This window comes from Carya illinoinensis, chromosome 13 (assembly GCF_018687715.1).
Source record: "Carya illinoinensis cultivar Pawnee chromosome 13, C.illinoinensisPawnee_v1, whole genome shotgun sequence".
In the NCBI taxonomy this organism is placed as follows: Eukaryota; Viridiplantae; Streptophyta; class Magnoliopsida; order Fagales; family Juglandaceae; genus Carya; species Carya illinoinensis.
This window is the reverse complement of record NC_056764.1, coordinates 5,466,135-5,486,975: the sequence shown is the minus strand read 5'-3', so window position 1 is coordinate 5,486,975 and position 20,841 is coordinate 5,466,135. Positions and strand designations below refer to the sequence as shown.

Here is a 20,841-nt window from a genome sequence, read left to right as displayed (position 1 = left end):
GGCCACCTTCAAAAAGGAAATTAATACTCCACTTCACCATGCATTTTCATCACTTTGCACTCCTCTCATCTGCATTCAAATAATTATCTTTATTTCCTTTGACTTGAATATAATTGGGAATTAATATAATTTCCATTATTTCCAAATTAATATATATAATAATGTACATCCCTTCTTTAATATTTGCTTTTCTTCAATATTACCCAAAGGCTAGCTGGTAGGTAGCTAGCTAGGTTTTCACCCACTTTGACCAACCCCTCCACAGCTCTTTAAGAAAGTGACAGTCGCTTATATAGTACTAACATTGTAACGTGACTGGTGGCTGGTCCCAGCTTTTCTTCACCTCTTTCCTAATGCCCTTTTCGCTAGCTAGCTTGCTTGTCCATCAGGCATCATGTGCAACAACTGACGATCAAAACCCTAACCCAATTACTAGCAACCTGGCACAAGTAATATTCAGCTTTTCCTTCAACGCGCGTACGTACGTACGAGTTTTGAGAGACAGGACACACACACACACATATATATATATATATATATATCATCTCAGAAAGAAGAAGTAGAAGAGGAGAGAAAGCGGATGCTAGCTGCTAACTTGCTGGCATCGCGCAGCATGCATTTGAGGACATGCATGCCAGAGTTCCTGGCTAACCTTGGCTCTGTTATCAAAGCAATCTTGATCTATCAAAGTCAATAGGATTCAATAGGAATGCTGAGAAGATATATTTTTAAAGCGCAGAATATTTAAGCAATATATATGCCTTGTTTGTGGTGTTATGTCAAAGTCGATGAGGGTCCAAAAAAACTAACTGCCAACACAAGCAACAGTAGTAGTACTTGACTGTTGATTTCATGATCTGTCGATGATCTTTTCAACCTTAACTAAAATTGAGACATAAAAGAAGAAATCGTTTCTGATATATGCATACATATGCATGCATGCAGCATGTTTCACCAATATTATGGCTTGATATCTTTCTCTTGGTGCAGATCGATATTGTTGTTTTAATTTGCAATCATAGACCCATGCATGTGCACTCATTGTGCAGTTTGATATATATATATATATATAATCCATAAAATAAAATCTGCTATCCGTTGACATCAAATTTATCATGCGTTGCTGCTTAATTATTTTTGTAAAGACATGATTGGTACATTACGAGACACTTCAATAAAATGTATATATGCATTAGTACTTATTGTCTGTTCCCTTAAGACAATATATATATATATATATATAATATGTGATACAATAGAAAGGTTCTTCTCCTCCCCTTCCCTAAGTATGTACAGGATTCTAGGAAAAAAAAGAGAAGAAAATCCCATTTTTTAGGACACTACTTTAATTAAAACTGATCTAAATCTAATTGAAAAACCGAGTCGATTATAGATATTAGTGTTACTAAATGATGATCAGCAGACAGCAAACGTTCCCACGAACATCTACTCATCACAAAAAGGTCACAATTTTAATCTGGAAGTTAAATATATCCGTCTATATATAGTACTCCTGTCGTGTCTCTTTTAAGCCTCTGATCATGATCTCAAACCTCTGATCACTCCCTCTCGCTAAAACCATTCATCCTTTCCGTTGAATATGCACACCATGCATGCAGCTAAGCTCATCATCGATCTTTTTTATTTTTATTTTCATGCGTTGTGATAATTATAATAATTAGGTTTTTGTTTGAGATTTTTCACCCGGCCGATCTCTAAAATTCCTTATTTGTGTTGATGTTACAAAATCAAAGAAATAAATCCCCAGTCTTTTGTTAGGCTTTTCAATAAAGCTGAATTATATTAAACATTGTTGTACTACTGCGTGCATGGGGCACGGTACAAGTTTGGAATAAAAGAAAGACAGCTGTTTAGTGGTTAGCATGCAATATCTGCCAAGACGCTTGCTGGGAGATCCTCCTAACAAAATGTGCCAAAAGATAGACAGCTGTTCAACACTACTAGCTTGTTCTCTTCTTCTTTCTTCTTCCATCTTCTTCCCCCCCCCCCCCCCCCCCCCCCCCTAGAGTTGAGGAATTGCTTGAGCGTTTCGAGCGAAGGACAGTTTATATGTTTGAGATTCATCTAGCTCTTAATTACCATCATTGACAGAACCATACTAAGAACTTAATCGCATATAAATATGGTGCTGCACCATTCTTTTTAAGCCACATTCATTATCAACAAGTTCTCGGTTGCACTTCCCAGCGCATTATACCATTACCAGTGGCCACCATGATCACCATGCCGGCCATCGACATCACAGACCAACATGAGAGCGAATCTGAAAATAATTCAAGCATAAAGAAATAAAAACTATGAAGTTCCTAGGAAAGAACCCTAACTAGCTAACACAACAAAGAAATGAAGAGAGAAAAAAAGGGGTCCCACAGTCCAAGTTGTTAATGGAACCATGTGCGATCATATGGTGGTTGGCCCTTTGCAGACCCACAAGACTCACTTTTCACCCCCTCCCAAAACCCCAAGCTGAAAACGAAAGGAAAAGAATTTCATAATAATTGAATTATTCGTAATAATTTTTACTATTTTTTAAAGCACTGGATTCCCCCAACTCTTCTGCCATTTTCAATCACTGATCTTTATCCCCCACACATTTTTTCACTCCCATATTCCCCTACAACCACATGTCTCTCCCTCTCTCACATGTAGATTTTTTGTCAGAGCTACATTCCCCTTATTGTTTTGTCTTTCTGGGTTCTGGGCAGGCAGACCCTTTTGTGTCAGAAGAAAATCTCCATCACCAACGCTGGTTTGTCCTTGGATCTATCTCTAAAAAGGCAATCCCACAGCCCCAATATTGCTTGCAAGTTTAACATATTTAGATCTGCATCCATACCCAACAATCCAAAAACCCTAATCTTCGAAGAACCATTCTTCCCTTGGCAACTATGAATCCAAAGCGCTTCTCTTCGAGTACCCGGCCTAGTACTTCAGTAAAATCTAGGTTCACCTGTGGTTTCCTTCGAGCCCTGTGGAGAATCAACAGGCAAAGAAGAACCACTTCTGCATCTTCTAGGGAGATCTGTCGTCGATATCTCCGAGTCAAGGTTGCTGCCGATGTATCCATGGCTTCTGCCGTGGGGTCACGGAGAGCTTGGAGTCGTGCTATATTGCTTCGAAAGCTTCGAAACAAAGGACAAAACGGCACAGTTCGGGTTAGAAGAATGAGCAATATTCTCGGCATGAGGAAAAGAAATATATGTGGTAACAAGTGTACGGAGGAGTTGGGAACTTGCCAAGCCGAGCAGCTACGAAAACTAGTGCCTGGTGGTGAAGAAATGGATATGTGCAACTTGTTAGGGGAGACTGCTCATTATATAGAGTGCCTCACCACCCAGGTAAAGGTGATGAGAAGAATTGCTGAAATTCTCTCTACTTAAATCGAGTCTAGAACTGAAATCGAACCAAAAAATATATTTACATGATGTCCAGAATAAATTTCCTTACCAGGGAAGTGCATGCTGATGATCATGACCCGGAGGAAAGGAAAAAGAAAGATAGCTAGTACAGTACTCAACGATAAATATATAGAATTTGTATGGTTCCTGTAATTGCTGTTCTTGATTTGTTAATTAAAGGTTTTGTCTTTTTTATTGCCCTTCTTCTTCTTCTTCTTCTTCTTTCTAGATGCTTCAGAAATTCGTATGCAACAATAATTAATGAAGCAGGATGAGGTTCGAAGCTGACGGATTTTGTCACTTGCATTACCTGGATATATAGCTAATTAAAATGGGATTCTCTAAATATATATAAAAATATGCCTTTTTATTGCCACTTTTTATTTCTGATTTATAAGCATTTCAAATAATGAGTGAAAAACAATTGATATCCTGCCAGTAAGGAACGAAGTACTAGGGATCAAAAGAGGACAAAGTCTGTTGGGTTCTTATTCTTACTTTAACGGCCAGTCTTCTATTCTTAAGCCCAGAAAAAGAATGAAACAGTACTACCGCATATCTATAATCGATGTCTTGATATTAAAGTAAGATTATTTAGTTCGAGAATAATTGAAATCTAGTTGCAAAGCTTTTTTGACTAGTTTAAATTTCAACGGCTTTTTTCAAGTCTCTAGACTTGATTCTGTTGCATTAACGTGATCTTTTTTGGGTAATTGATAAGAGGGGTAATAATTACCTTGAACCCAATTAACCAAGGAATGGCAATGAACTTAGATTGTTGCAAAGAAAACAAGTATTTGTGACAAGTTTTGCGACGAGAATGTTGGATTTAGAATAAAATCCATATAGAAATATAATAAAGAGAGCGTCCTCGTAGTCATTGGAGAGAAACTGCAGCAATATGATCTTCTACTTTCAATATTTACTCTCCGAAAAATAACTCACGGTGATTGGATATATGGAGTAAAAAGTAAATATGGAGTGAGGACCATGAGCTTATACAACACTCTCAATTTCAATTTTACCTATCATAAAATAATAGAATTACACAGATCCTTAATGAATCTTTATACATGAATTGGGCCTGTACCACTTTGACCAAAATCATGGACTTCCAGAGATGTGTTAACAGGGTTATGTGACTTTATTGATCGCAGTTATTTGGTCTTACAAACATTATTCAAACTTTATATTAGACAATTATACAATATGAAATTCCTAATCTATGTAGATCTATTAATTTAAATAATGTTAACAAATAATGAATTTAGTCATTTTGTAGTATATAACTAATTGTAAATAAGCATTTTTATATAGAATTATTGAATAATAACCTTGCATATGTATCTTTATATAAAAAAATTCGACTAAGTAGCCAAGGTGAGAAGAAAAAAAAACATTTATCTACTCAGTAAGTATATAATGTAGGGTTGCTGATCAGTATAATAATTCACATGTTATATATATATATATAGCTATATTATATACAGTATGAGATGCGAATAAAAGTCATGACTAATTATCAAATAGTCACCATAAATTCCGCTCGCATTTAATTCAATCTTCAAACTCAACAAGCTGTCTCCATATGTAAGCCGTACTTCCTTCTATATTTTCTCCCACCGATATTCAAATTTCTGACTTTTCGAGCTCTCACGAGCTTCTGCTCACTGATTATAGCGTCATTACTGGTAAAATTTAGATATCTACAAAACTAGTATAATAGTACTGCAACAACAGTACAAGTACTCCACTTCTCGATCCAAACATTAATTGGACCCAGCTTTAACGTTTGAAAGAGCAAACTTAATGTCTTGTTTTTTCTTTTCTTTTTTTTTTTACAATTATCCTTTGATTTTCACCAGGATATTATCAAAGCTAGCTTCATATAAACTGTGTTCGATAATCGAAAGGTAAAAATGATGGAAGGACTATTTGTTCTGAAGGAAAATCGTAGTGCATGCAATATGTCAAAATTAGAAATTAACAATGGGAGGGAGGGGAAGGGATCCGAGTAATTAATTTGTCATGATGCAAAACTCAGGCCGTTAGCTTCTTGAAAATTCAACCGGCCCCCCACCCGACGACAAAAAAAAAAAAAAACAGAATAAAAAATCAACGGCATGGCCACATGCATGATATGTACTAGCTAGCTAGCTAGAGAGAGAGAGAGAGAGTACCCGATGCTACCTTTAACTAAAAAACAAGACTCTAGCTAGCTGACTACTCATTCGGCCTAAAGTTGATGAGATCATAACTTAAACTTAATTTAATTAACTTGGATGATGAAGATCACCTTTTTATAAAAGTCTACAGATCAAGATAACGAATATGTATAGACTCTGATACGTACCATTACTACCATGTGCGCATCAATTATATATACGTACGTACGCCCATTGAAACATATCTGAAGTTTTTTCCCAACAAAAATTACTTTATTACAAATTCAGAGAATAATTCAACCATGCACTATAATTCGATCGGCTTCCAAATATTACTCAGATCGAGATTCGTTTGATCAATAAATTCGAATAAAACTACTACTCTAATGATGAAAAGCATATACACGGGGCTCCATTTCAATAGTACTACTACTACTACTACTACTACTCTTCCATATATAATGTGGAACACAAGTAAGTATGATCGATGCAGAGTACTGCTGTCTAGGAGTAGTACGCGTTTTCAAGGATTAATAGAAGATGATTGATCTAACAGATATATATAATACTATCCAAGAAGAAAAAGTACTTCTCCTTCTTTATATTCGATCTCAGTTCTGGTACTTTTGTTGCGCAGGATTTGCATGCATGTAATACATGATCATGTACAAAGAAGGCATACTGACCCAAACATGTGGTCCGGTCTCCTCGCACATCAATTGGAATATGCATGGGGTTTGGAAGTAGTAGTACTTCACGAAGGTGCATGCGCATATATTTTTAATTTGAGTTTGTCTACAGACATTTGTTTACATATATATATATATATATCCGAGTGATCGGTGCAGTATTCAATGCCTGCATGATCATTTCAATACATGGAGAAAGACAATACGATGTACGTGTCATGATCAGTTGAGGGATCGGGGGCGTTATTGTTGGATAAGAACTAATTAATTAAGACGTTGGTGTTTCAGTTTGAACTGTAGCTGTGGATTCACATGCTTTATTAACATTTATATTATATAACAAGTGTACCTACAATACATGATCAACAGCCAAGCTAGCTATATTATATATGTTTGTGGCCGCTGGTCAATTTATAGCCGACCGGAACAACCTTTTCAAACATGCCCTCCGCGGGACTAGCTAACTAGCTGCATGCCTATGATCTATTAGAACATTAATTAATGTAATTATAATTTCAAGGTTATATATATATATATAAGTGATAATTCGCATTATATATAATTACATGGTGTAATTTCGAGTCAAATTCTTGAGATCTTCAAATATGTAAAGTATGTCCTACAACTTTTATTGATGGGCAGCGTTAAAATACTTATATAAGACATATTTTTATATGTTTTCTATTTATCTCTGAGGCTCTCAAATTTGGATTCAAACTCGGAAGAACTCTTGAATATCATTTCTTTTTGGTGCCTTCATTTTATACCAATCAAAGTGTTTTACAAGCCTGAATACATTGTTTTGGTGCTTGGAATATATATAAATTATAATAAGATCAAGACGTACAAGTCATATATAGCAATTATGAATTTCTTTCGGTAAAGATCAATTAGCTATAAATTCTTCTGTATATATATATATATTCAAGAATTCCTGTCTTTTCCTATTTTCTCATTTTTTCTTAGAATAGAGAGAAAGCAAGAAAAGCCTAGAGGAAGGAATTGAAATGCCTCATGATGTGGAACACACACACACACACACATATATATATATCTTTTAGAGAGTTATTCTACGTAGAATTTTCTATCTAGTAATTTATTTGGTATAATTCTCCGGAGTATATTGGAGTGCTTTAATTTACAAGCCACCTTCGAATCATAATTATCAAGAATTGACTCAAGACATTTCAATTCCATGTTAGCTGACGTGGAACTGAATTGTCCCATGTTAACTCTTCATTATTTGACACATGTAGTAGTATTGGCCACGCCACATATTGTGCGGTGTCAATTAAAGGGAATTATTCAATAGCGAGTTTCTGAAGATCTAGAAACTTACTGAAATATTTGCAAGTAAGGTGATCCGTAGCGGATCAGAACCTATTTGTAGACATATGGACGTTATTTTCGGGTGCAATATCCTCTTCACTGCTATATTCGGATGTTATTTTTAGTATTGCCGGTGTAGCTAGTAGCTAGCTGTTTCTCACATCCAAACAAACCCACAACATCATGACAACACTACCAGTACGTACTCCGATAAAAAAGGCTACGAATCATTTGAACCTTCAATTGATCATATAGGAGCTGTTAACAGCTTCCCTCTGCCTTCTAGACTCCCTCTGTCTTCTAGACTCCTTCTGTCTCACATAAGGATCATGAGCCTATAAATATATGCCTAAACCTTTCAAAAGTTTCACCCTCATTTGAAATATATACAAATTCCTGCAACTTTAATTCATTCGAGAGGATTTATATCAATCATGAAGAACTCCGGAAGATTTGTCGTGTTGTTTTTGGTCCTGTCTTCATGTCTGCTCTCCCTTTCTGAAGGTGCATATCTATATTATATGTAGTGTCGATATTGCTGCTAGTTTTGAGGTTTTTTTTCTTTTTTTTTTTTTTTTTTTTCTGTCATTAGCGTACATGTAATATATTTGGTAAATGCAGGAAGTATAAAATTCTGCCCAGCAGAAATGAAGGCTCAAGGCCAATGTAGCGGCATGTTTGGAACAGCCGATTGCTTCCATCAGATGAGGGCCAAATACGGAGAAGCCCCATCTCCGCCTACAAATTGCAAATGCACTCCCATTCCCAACGATCTGCAGAATTACAAGTGCAAATGCGATGTTGCTTGTTAATGCGCAGGCGCTGCAATAGCTAGCTAGGTGTGTGCATGCCGCCGTCTCATGCATGCCTAGCATTAATCTGATCTGGATTCATGTATATATATCCTCGTCGATCTTCTTCTTCTTCTTCTTCTTCTTTTCAATAAAAGGAGAGACCGGGGGCAACCGGCATATCATCGTCGATCTTAATTTGTAACTTCTTCAATATTGTCTAGACTTATTGATATATATAACAATAATGATTGACTCTCTTCTCACACAAATTAACATAATTGGATATTAATTGTGATCCTTTATTATATATATAATTATGATATATATAATTGTTATTGTTTTGTGGAAAGATAATATACATTTACTATAATTTAAGAAAAAAATATACAAAATACGCCTATTGAATTCTAGAAAATAAAAGGAAAATAATTATGTTAAGAAAAGTGAGTTCAAACAATACCATAACTTATGCCCCAATGAATCCATGGAAAGTTAAAACGTCGTTAACAGTACCCAAATTCTAAGAATGCACATAACGTACGGTATACCTTTACATTTGGTTTATTTTACTCAAATTACCGCAAACTCTAATTAATAATTCTTCATTAATAAGCGCAAAACATGATTTATATTCGTTCGGAATAGTTCAATATATAGTATGTGTGGTTCTTTGTTTTATCTTGTTTTCTTTTTTGTAAGAAAAATTATAAAGGATAATGCTACTGGGACCAATCGATGATCAACCGATGCAGTGTATTTTCAGTTTTTTTTTTTTCTTTTGTTTTTAAAATATGTTTTTAACACTTTCAAATATTTTTTTAATTAAAAATACATAAATTTAATAATATTCACTTTCTTAATCACTAAAATAAAAAATAAATAAATAAAATGGGTCAAATCAGGGTATATCAACGATTCAACAAGCATTTACCGATTACAAAAGGCTAAAATTTCAGCAACGCATTCAAACAAACCCTCAAACAGATCCAAATCGGCAAAGGGAGAGTAAAATAGAGAGTTCCTCGGCCACCAGCTTAAACAACAAAATAAAACTGAGGCCTTAAATAAATTCTCTGAAAGCCCATGTCTTATCTAAGGGCCTAGGAACTACAATTAATCCGGCCCGAATCATAATGAACAACTTATAGCCCAAGCATGACATGAAACCAGCGCGTGGGCTATTTTTCCTTATTAACCTACTCTCATTGCAATCAGTTGCAAATGTCTAAAAAATTCATAAATAAAGTTTACAAATGTCTAAGAAGTGAAGAGGCGCAAGTTGATATGCTTACACTTGAAAGGAGGATAAGTATTCTAGAGTTCTTTGACACAAATCTAAATTTAAAGTAGTGAGGGAGATATACAGAGACGTGAAATAAATTCTATAATATTTATTAAGCATTTAAGAGACATTTGGATAAAGGGTTGAGACAATAAATTCTTAAACTTTTATTCATATATTTATCTCAAACTTGAAATACTTTTTAATTTTAAAAATTAATTTTTTTTTTAAAATATTTTATCTCTTATTTTTCTCAAAAGTTAATAAAGCGTTTTAATTTAAACTATTTTACAATTATATACAAAATTGTGAGATATTGAATGTCTAAAGGGCCCCTTAATGTTAGCCGAACAATTTACTTGGGGAGCTAATTATGTGCATCACAAGAACTGTCTCCTCCAAGAAGCTTCATTACTAATCTCATTATTAACATTTTTCTTAACCATGATTTAGGGCTCGTTTGAATAATGAGAAGGATTAAGATTATTTATGAATAGTAATAAGATTGTTGAGTTGAAATGAAATGAAATGATTTTTAAAAATTTTGAATGTTTGGATTAGAAAATGAGATAAATTGAGATGATTTGTGAATAGTAGCAAAGCTGTTGAGTTGAAATGAGACAAAATGGTTTTTAAAAAATTGTATATTTGGATTATAAAATGAGATGATTTTAGATTATAAAGTAATTTTAAAATAAGTATTTAGATTAAAAAAAAAAAAAAAACTGTCTCTCTGTACGAGTTGTTTCGTCTCATATCTGAAACCAAAATGGTCCTTAATTTGTATTTTATTTTCTAAGCAAGGTTATACTGAAATTAAAATGAAAGATATAAGAAGAAGTGGGGTCCACAACAAAAATTCCACCTGAATTAACAAAAGAGCCAAAAAAAAAAAAATCTTACTTATGAACTTAGGTTTCTTGAAGAAATCAAAGAGAAATCCAAAAATGTTCAGTACCTTATCCTTTAGATAATTAGAAAAATACAAGAGGATAAGATTGGCAGGATCTTTCAAGCCCGGAACTGTACCCACGTTATTCCGTATACCATATTTTAAATTATTAATACCTCTAGACTTCTAGTAGTCTTTGTGAGTCGGTCCAAAAGCAATTTCGATTTTCTAAGGCAAGGCCAGGGGCATCGCTCGTAAACACGAGGAAAGCAAAGGGCAAATGTTATGTCCCAACAAAGTCTTATTAGTCCTCGTAAACGCAACAGACACGGAAGGTTCGGCTTTCCAGTTTCTATAAATTCCTTACCCCACAAGCTTTCCCAACCCCACGCCATTCTCATTTTATCCATTAACTCGTTTCTTTCTCTCTCCTAGGGCTAGGGTTTCACTCTCTCTCTCTCTCTCTCTCTCTGAGGCTTTGTTCTTATTTTCTGTCCCTCGGAGATTCAATGGCGCAGCAGGAGGTCCATAACGGAGAAGTCGCTAAGGGAGCTGTCACCGACGCCTTGGTTTTCACGTCGGTAAAGCCACAGCTGCTTGTGGAGGCTCCCAAGGCGAGCGACGCCATTCAGTTCTACAAGGCTGCGTTCGGCGCTGAGGAGCTCGGCCGTACCATGCACCCCAAGCGCAAAGCCGATCAAGAGCTCCCTCTCATTCTCTCTGCTCAGCTGAAGCTCGGTGGCTCCACCTTTCTCGTCTCTGACCTCACTCATGACTCTGCTGCTCCGTAAGCCTCTCTCTCTCTCTCTCTCTCTCTGCGTATATGCTTATTTAAACTTGTAGGCTCTCTTTCCGAACATTCTTGTTTGTGCGTGTAGATTGTCACTTTCCTTTGGATCTGTAGGCCACCGAGGCAGTTGTTTGCATTTTAATGGATCTCATGCAATCTTATGTTGGCTTTTTACGATTGTTACTTCAGAATATACTTGATTTCTCTGTTTTAGGTAGTCGTTCATATGCATGGCTCCTTATTCCAACATTTTTCGCGTCTTGATCACAACGTCATGGTACTATAGATCTCCATCTCTGGCTGTTTTTTCGGTGTCGCTTACTTAGCTTTCTTGCCATTATTTTTATCCAGTTATTTTTTTCCATTTTCGTTGCCATTAGATGCCTGTGTCCTTTCTGCTGACTAGGTCAAATATGTAATTTACTGGAGTATTTTTAACCTTTTCCTGACTCTCGCCTCTGATCTAGTTTTGATCTCCGTTATCTTTGTCACTTAGTCATGGTTGTTGTCCGTTTTCGGTACTCAAACGTATGTTTAAGTCCGTTTGCTTTCTTTCAAAATCTTTTAGATCTTTTATTTTAAAGTTTTTGCTCCTGTGTGGTCCATCTATGGTCTAGCGTTGGCGTGGTTTCTCGTAGTTTATGGGTTTTTATTTGTTATTTATCTTATTTTTAAATAATCTGTTGTTTGTAGCTTTTGGTTTTGTTTTTGTTTTTGTCGCTGCTTTTTTATGTTGGAATAAGCAAGGATATCAACCAACGATCTTAATATTTTGACCTAGAGATGAAATGTAAAATTTCCTTATGCATAGTTTTGACCAGTATGAATGGACCACCGGAGCATGAAAGGGTGGAAGAAAGAACATTTTCCTCATATTTGCCCTTTCGATGTATGGCCACAAATATAATGGAAGTGGGTTTTTTGAACAGGGCCAAGACCGAGGGGGCTGGAATCGTGCTCTGCCTGGAGATCGAGGACGTCAATGCTGCCATCGTGAAGGCTGTGAGCGCGGGAGCAGTAGCTGTGGGTGAGATTGAAGAGGGTGACGGCGTGTGCGGGGGTGGGCGCGTTGGAAAGGTCAAAGACCCGTATGGCATCGTCTGGGTCATCTGCTCCCCAGCCCTGAAGAGCGCCGATGTGGATGCCTGATTCCCGTCCGATCAATGGTCTCTCTGCTCACCACCTGTCTCTGTTTTGTTGGCTTCTACTTAATCCGGTGCGCGTGGGACCCTCATCAGCAAAAAGTTTCTAGGATTAGATTATAATAGCGTTTCGGGCCTAGTAGTGAATATTTCGGTCATTTTGAAAAACAGAAACTCACTTGGAATGACTATAACCGACAGCTGGCGACTAATTTGACTTTATTGCTTCTATTTACTCTGCTGCCTATTATTTATCTTAGCTTCCTTTCTTTTCCTATCCTTATACACATAATTCACGTTAAAAATTCTGTTAATAGAGTAATTATTTTCGCTAATTACATTAATAGAATATATAAAAGTGATTATAGGAGAATTTAATTCATATTGCCCTTTTATTTGGTGAACAACATGATGAACGGGAAATGGCGTCGTCTTTACCCTTGTGGATAAGATGATAATTGGACGGGGGATGGACGCTGTTGGCAATTTTGTCTACCGGTAGTTTATTGTTACGCCTCGTTCCCCGGTACGATCTTTCCTTAATTATATTTTTGAAATGTGTATTATTTAGCGACAAATAAATGGAATCGATGTACCGGACCACAAGGGTCGTTGGGCAGCGTTACTTGGGAGGGAGTAGGAGGGACTGGACTTTGACTCTGGTTGTGTGGCAACCACTTGTTTGTCGACACGTGTTTCATTCTGGTTCGGAGGATTCGAAAATCCGCATTGGGAGCCGCTGTCGCTTTTACTAGGGTGGTCCCAGAACTTGTAGGCTTCGGGAGGTGCGAACGAGCGGATCGAGTGGTAAATGGATCTCGTGAGTCGTGACTCGTGTGTGCGTTTTAATTGTTGGCAGGGGATTTAATTTATATGAGGTTTAATACCTCGAGCCTTTCTGGTATGTTTTTATGATTTGAAATTTGGATGGTTATTTTAAAGCAAGAGTAGTGGGTTAGTTCAAGTTATATTTTTAGTGAATTTAAATAAACAATATTTTTAATTTCAGATTATATGCCTTGTTAAATTTATTGAATTAAAAAGGCTGATTAAATATTATTTTTAAATTAAAAAATGATGTTCTCGCTAGTTCTTTCACAGGAAGCTCATTCAGGATATGTTTTTTGTTTATTTTTATCGGATTTTGATGTCTACATGGTTATTGATAATTCTTATATTTCTATTGCCGAAATATGCAACTGTTTTTAAATGATTTTTAAATTTTGGTGTCGCAATCTATGATATGTGAAAAAGATTCGGTTCTTTTTCAGAATTTTAAAATTTTACTTTTCTTTCCGGTATTCAGTTTTATGCAAAAAGAAATTTTTAGAATTAAAATAATAAAAAGTTAAAAATTAATATTTTATTATAATAATGAAAGATTTATCAAATTTATTATTTAGTGTTGTAAAAAGTTGCGAGTTAAAATTATTAAATTGAATTTTTTAGTTAAATCTTAACTAAAATTTATTCAAGTTATAAGGTATCATTTTCCATAAATTTAGACCGTATTCAAGTCACTGCTTGAAAAATTGTGGAGTCGAGGGACACCGGAATCCTGGATGCTTCAAAGATTTTACACCACGATCAAAATAGTATGCGCGGCAGAATCCAAAATCCCTATTTAGCTAGGCTAGTAGTAGTAAAGATACGACAGAGTTTGAGTATATAACCGTGCGGGCTAGAATCGTATTTCTTATGAATGGCAAGCTTCAATGAATGCAGCCGCGCGGAGGGATGGATGGATACCTTCAGTGAAAATGTTATTATGACTTGAGAGGATTGTACTAGGTACAGTCTTGGTTAGCTGTTATGCAGGCGCCGCAAACTCTTGCTCGGCTACATGTTAGCTGCTGGTTATGTTATAATAATAAAAAAAAGTAGGGGTGTGCATATATTTTTATAACCCGCTTGACCCGATCAAATCCACCCGATAAAGGTCGGGTTATAATTGAAGCGGGTCATTTGAAATGATATGCGGGCGAAACCGCAGCTGAAGAACAACCCGTGCTCTCTCACACACCTCAGTCCCGACTCCATCTCCTTCGTCTTCAACCCTAACCCCCCTCCCTCTCTCTCTCGACTTCTCTCTCACCAACGTGATCTCTCTTTCTCTCGCTCTCGCTCTCTCTCTCTCTCTCACAGACGCTTGCGTGGATCTCTCTCTCTCTCTCTTCGACCGCAGCTCCAATATCAGCTTCGGCGTGGGTCTCCAAGGAGGTATGTTCCTGGTTTTTACTGATTTTTGAGTTTGGCTAATTGGTTTTTACTGACTTTCGAGTTTGGGTCTGTGATTATGAATTTTTGGTAGATTATTATGAATTGGGGCTGTGTTTTGGAGCTTGTTTGTGAAAAAATCCAAGTCCATGGTGTTTTGATGCTCTGGTTTTGTATTGGAAGCCAATGGTGATGTGATTTAGAGCTGGTTTTTGTTTGGGTCTGTGATTATGAATTTTTGGTAGATTATTATGAATTGGGGCTGTGTTTTGGAGCTTGTTTGTGAAAAAATCCAAGTCCATGGTGTTTTGATGCTCTGGTTTTGTATTGGAAGCCAATGGTGATGTGATTTAGACCTGGTTTTTGTTTGGGTCTGTGATTATGAATTTTTGGTAGATTATTATGAATTGGGGCTGTGTTTTGGAGCTTGTTTGTGAAATGGAAGGTTAAGCATTTCTTATGGAAGGCTGGACAAGAAATTCTACCAACTAAACTCAATATTTTCAAGAGGAACATCACTGATAATAGATTATGCCCAATTTGTGAAAGAGGTTGGGTTATTTGTGCATGTCTTGTGGAATTGTTGTGCAGTCTCAGATGTTTGTGCTGAAATTGATAGCACAGTACAGAAGTGGTTGGGCAATGAAACTATTTTCATGGACTATGGATAAAACTAATGACAAGCTTAATGCTGAAAAGGTTGAGTTAGTGGCTTATACAATGAGCAGAATATGGTTAAGAAGAAACTCTCTAATTTTTTAAAACAGATTTGAGCATCCAAGAATGGTGCTACTGAATGCAAAGCAATTTCTACTAAATTTTATTACAGCCCAAAATTATCAATAAGAGAGTATGCAATCAAGAAGAATAGAGAGACCCTTGAGCAACTTGAAAAAACCAATTGGATTATTATGTAAGGCCAATTGGGATGTTGCAGTAGATAATCAATTAAAGAAAATTGGGATTGGAGTGATATCGGAAATAATGAATGATATTGGAGTAAATAGAATGGGAGTAAAGACTGCAGAGTTTTTCTTTAATGTAAAATAGAAAAACAGATAGGAAGTCATAAGTGTTGGAGCTTACAGTCTTGCACTTTATGCTATCAAATGGTCTTAATTTTTTCTATTCAGTTCAAATTGTTATGGATGGAGTAAGATCGAGTGAATGTATATATGTTGATGCTTTTACTTTATCAGAAAATTACATGTTAGATACTAACATACATTATTGAAGTTTTCATAATGTTTTTTTTTTATATAATTTAATAATAGTTGTTTCTTCTTTTTTTCCAGAATTTGATCCCCAATCAAGCTTTATTTATGTTGATGATGAGTGACTCAAGACTTATGGTCTATTCTATATTTGTTGTTAAAGATTCCTGTTTGAGGACTGTTTATTTATAGTTCATGAATTTGTTTAAAAGGGCTGTAATATTTTTCATTGATAATATATATATGGACGTTCTATTCATGTTTATTGTTTATGTTATGGATGGCCTATGGGATGTAATGTAGTGGATGAATGAATGAATTTCTTATATTTGCTATGGATCATAATATATATATATATATGGACATTATATTCATGTTTATTGTTTATTGTTTATGTTATGGATTGGCTATGAGATATAATGTAGTAGATGGATGGATTAATATTTATTGAGAAAGGCTCTGGAAAGGAAAAACTGGAAATATTTAGTGAGAAAGGCTCTGCATTAAAAAAAAAAAAAAAAAAAAAAAAAAAAAAAAAAAAAAAAAAAAAAAAAAAAAAAAAACGAATTTAACCCGACCTGAACCAATCGGGTCGGGTCGGGTCATTATGGCTGGCGCTGGATTGCGGGCCACAACGGGTCGGGTCAATAAATGTGTTGGGCGGGCTAGTTGTTCAGGCCTGAAAAAAAGAGCAGAAAAATACGGTAGTGGGCAACTTCCAAATCGTCCGTCGTTCAGCCTTTTCGTGTTGCTCGTCTATCACCTCGACGACTTTCAGATCGCTCGTCGCTCAGCCTCTTCGTGTTGCTCGGTTCTTCTTACCCACTGTCGTCCGATTCAGTCCCCCGTCGATTGTGAAAAATACAGAATGTAGAGATTATGAGCATAAATATTATTCATTCTCTCAGAATAGGCCGATGTTCAGTTCCAATCATCCAGATCTACCTAACTCCTGGACGTAAACCAGTTCTACCTTCACCTATTAATATGCTCATATTAATTTTTATTTCAAAACATTTTTGCATGAAAGTTAAAACGGTAAAAAGAGGGAATGGGGATCTAACAAACAGTTCATAATCACAGTATAAATAAGAAAATGTAAATCTCTCTCAATATTGTATTTTTTGTGGATGAGGACACTCAATAATCAATATTCCCAACGCCTCAAACAAATCTCTAAAGTTCCCCCTGTTGGCGTAATAAAATGGAGAAAGATGTCATTCTTACCATTCACCATGGGGTAGAAATCATTGTGGTTGAAACTGTAACCTATAGGAGTTGGATTTGTTAATGATTGGAGCGAGTAAATATCGGCATTGGTTAAATTAGACGGCTGGGGAATGAGTGAGACAAAATTATGCTCGCGAGATAGCCGGGAGAAAATTTTGGAGCAAGAAGAAGCTGATTTTCTTACAGTAACATGGAGTTTTCCATCATATCAGAATCAACTCTAATGGACTCGGTATTGTCTGGGAACTGCGAAATGCGAAACAAAGCGTTTCATTTATCCGGACGTGGGCATTTGTGCGTGGTGCCTGCGTTTATGGTCTAAATTATGGATAAAAGCCCATGGTGCGAGTTATTGTTAAAATTTTGACCAATATTTTAATATCATGCCTAAATCCAATATTTTACGATTTTCCTTCTTCCATCGTAAGATATTTTTTGCCCTTTCGTTTTGTTTTCCCTTATAAAATTTCAGCCTAAAATTAAACGAACGGTCGCCGTCCTACAGTGCAACTAATATGATTAATGATCAGCCTCTTAAAAGTACTTGTTTGGGCTATCTCCCGTGAGAGGATCTGTTGGGATTCTTATTATATATTAAGAATACAAATACAATACTTGTTTAGGACTACCAACAAGAAAAAAGTACTAAAAATTAAGGAAATTAAAGAAGGAAGACAAAGAAGAAAAATAATGAAGAAGAAAATAAGAAATACAGTCCGTTATGAAATTAACTATTATAGGCAACATTAATGAAGCATCATTCTCCGTTAGCCCTCAAGTTTGGGTAGTGGGCTTCACATCATTTATTGAATATTTAATATTTTTAAAAACTTTAAATGTCTCACTTCATATGACTATTCAATCTTTAAATATTGGTGCAAATCGCCAAGTGTATGTGACCTGATGGCATATGATACACATATCTAAAAAGAAAATTATAGATAGGGCTGTTCAACTGGGCCGGATAAAATTCGGCCTGATTCTGGTTCCAGTTTTCGGCCCGGGTCAAATTCGGGCTAGCATCCGGATTCGAAAAATCGGATTAATCCAGTCCGGGTACCGGATTTTAAATCCGGATCGATTTAAAACCCGGTACTCGGCTGTTATAAACTAAAGAAACGAAACCCTAGCCACCCCCCCCCCCCAAATTTCAGATTTCCCCCCCTCTCTCTCGGTCTCTGCTTTGCCATGCAACCTCCTTCACCTCCCTCCCCCAGTTTCCTCTCTCTCTCTCTCTCTCTCTCTCTCTCTCTCTCTCTCTCTCTCTCTCTCTCTCTCTCTCTCTCTCTCTCTCTCTCTCTCTCTCTCTCTCTCTCTCTCTCTCTCTTCAAGCGCTAGCGCTTTTGTCTTGTCTGGAACCCAAATTTGATCGCGCAGCTCACCAGTCATCTCCTTTTGATCGCGCGGCTTGCCGAACGATGGAAGTGCTTTCGGATCCAAGGTTTTCGTTTGGGTATGTTTTCTTTCTTCCCTCTTGTGTTCTCTATTTGTTGATTTTTGGTTTTTTTTTTTTTTTTTTATGAGAATGTTTGAGTATTTTTATGTAGATTTGTTCTCACGCACAACGAATTTCAGGATTAGGGTTTCACCAGTCGGCACTTCCTCTCTGCTTTCAGCTCTCGATCCCTTTGCTATAGTCGAGGAAACTGCCACTCAGCCACCATGGGGTGAGTATTTTACCTTCCTCTTAACTATTTTCTTGCCGAAATTTCTCGACAATCTTTACTAGTTTTTTTTCCTTATATTATTCCTGCATCTTTTTAGTTATGGTTCTTTATTGTTGGGTTGAAGGTACTCAGTAAATTAAGGGATTTTTCTTCTTATATATTGCCTTTTTTTTTCCTCTTTTTGGGTTTTCTAGAAATAGGTGAGTTCAATTATGTCAAGAACTATAATTTTTCACCATTGTTGTTTAAGAACAGAAAATGAAAGGGACAATGACCTGTTTAAATAAGTGTAATTCTGTTGGTTTTGATTTTTTTTTTTTTTTTAAAAAGGGTATAGTTGTTATGGTGGTTGTTGGGGACTTTTTTTTTTTTTTTTATGTATTAGTTGAGTTAGTGGCATTCTTTATTGATTATACTCACCATAACAGACTTGGGTAATGGTTTTTTTTTTTTCCTTTTTAGTTTGGAAACAATTTGAATTGACGTAATGCATTCTTTGGAGAGACATTTTACTATGCATGGTCTGAATCAAAAGCATAAATATTCATTGTTTCAATCGACAACAGATACTCCTTATATGGAGTACTGTGTAATAACCTCCTCGTTTTATTTTATTTTTCATTGTTTCATAATTGTTTTTCTCATATAATCTGTAAATGTTAAGTGTTTTCAAGAGTTAGTAATAGACCAATAAGGATATATAAAAGTAAGGACTTATCATATTCAGCTAGTTGACATTCATGTGTCTCAGATCAGAAAGAAATGAAAGATTTTTATAGAATATGTTGAAAGTGAGAGTTTGGGTAACTTGAAGTAGACAGATTTTTCCTGATTTTTCTCTTTTTTGTTGCAAAAAATAGTTACTTGTTCCTAAAAATGTAGAGACTCACATGAAAAACTGAATTTGTGGTTCATAAATACTATGCAGAAAAAAAAAAAAAAAAAACTGTAATTTTACCAATGTTCATTAGTTCTTTATAGGATTGCATCATGTATCACACAGTAAGTACTCGAAACTAGTTCTTTCTTCTCTGTTTTTGCATCTGTATGGTCTGATTGGTTTAAATTGCTGATGAAAACTGATTTCCCGATTGTGTATAATGGTTTAATCCCACCAGTAATATTGTTCAACATGATCATAGAATCAGTTCGATTATACCAATCGGTAATATTTTTAATGTGATTTCCTTTGTGGTAGTAAATGATCTCTCTTTACATTTTTACGTTATGTGGTTATAACTTTTTAAACCCTTATGCTAATCATATCAAAAGTGGTGGCTTGTTTCTGTTTTTCTTTTGATGAACTGCAGGTGGATAGCAGATCAAAATGAGACTATTTTCATGATGATAGCAAATCAAAGTCCCTTATGCAGTGATGTAGTAAATTAGTTCATGTTTGTTGTTGTGCATTGGAGTTTAATTAAAACAATGTATGTGTTTTGTATTGTTCTAAGCAAATTTGTTCAGACAATGTAATATGTAGTGGGTTTTTTTTTTTTTTACATGCATTTGGTTATAAAGTTCATTAGTTGTTTAGAGCCTTAGCTATTCTTAACATAAATCTAGTTTTTCATTTTGATATTTTTAATCATTATGGACAATGATAAATATAGAGTTTTATATAACAAAAATTTTTTGCTTTTCAACATTATTTCTTGAAAAAGTTTTAATAAAATATAGGATTTTTTATAAAAATATTTTCCTGCAAAATCAATAATAACATACAGACTTTATTAAAAAAAAAAACCCGGGTTTAACCCGGAATCTGGAATCCGATTTTTTTAAGACTCGGATACATCCGGGTTCCGGACTGGATCTGACTCGGCTTAACCCAGGCCGGGTTCCGGCCAGGATTTGAGACCCGGGTTGCGGCCCGGGTGTACTCGGGTTGGAACCTGGATGAACAGTCCTAATTATGGGTTCGACTCCCGTCCTCCAATGTAAAAAAATATATATATATTAGTGCAAATCTAAATTGATATGAGATATCTAAGTCTAATTTTACGTTGAT

At 35.7% G+C, this 20,841-nt stretch overlaps 2 protein-coding genes and 2 long non-coding RNA genes across 4 annotated transcripts; all 4 read left to right on the top strand.

Annotated features, from left to right (window-relative positions):
* Positions 1-2,551: 2,551 nt before the first annotated feature.
* LOC122291336 (transcription factor IBH1-like) lies at positions 2,552-3,619 on the top strand. The gene has a single exon (XM_043099015.1). It carries the CDS (start codon positions 2,910-2,912, stop codon positions 3,399-3,401), a length of 492 nt encoding a protein of 163 aa, XP_042954949.1. The 5' UTR covers positions 2,552-2,909; the 3' UTR covers positions 3,402-3,619.
* A 4,018-nt stretch (positions 3,620-7,637) lies between these two features.
* LOC122293017 lies at positions 7,638-8,665 on the top strand. Its single transcript, XR_006237093.1, has 2 exons — positions 7,638-8,106; positions 8,224-8,665. It is a non-coding gene; the product is annotated as an uncharacterized LOC122293017 (long non-coding RNA).
* Positions 8,666-10,940: 2,275 nt separating this feature from the next.
* On the top strand, positions 10,941-12,737 carry LOC122292537 (uncharacterized protein At5g48480). The gene is made up of 2 exons (XM_043100939.1): positions 10,941-11,357; positions 12,290-12,737. Exons 1-2 carry the CDS (start codon positions 11,080-11,082, stop codon positions 12,507-12,509), a joined length of 498 nt encoding a protein of 165 aa, XP_042956873.1. The 5' UTR covers positions 10,941-11,079; the 3' UTR covers positions 12,510-12,737.
* A 5,553-nt stretch (positions 12,738-18,290) lies between these two features.
* LOC122292536 lies at positions 18,291-20,347 on the top strand. The gene is made up of 3 exons (XR_006236949.1): positions 18,291-18,616; positions 18,739-18,830; positions 20,141-20,347. It is a non-coding gene; the product is annotated as an uncharacterized LOC122292536 (long non-coding RNA).
* The last annotated feature ends 494 nt before the right edge of the window (positions 20,348-20,841 follow it).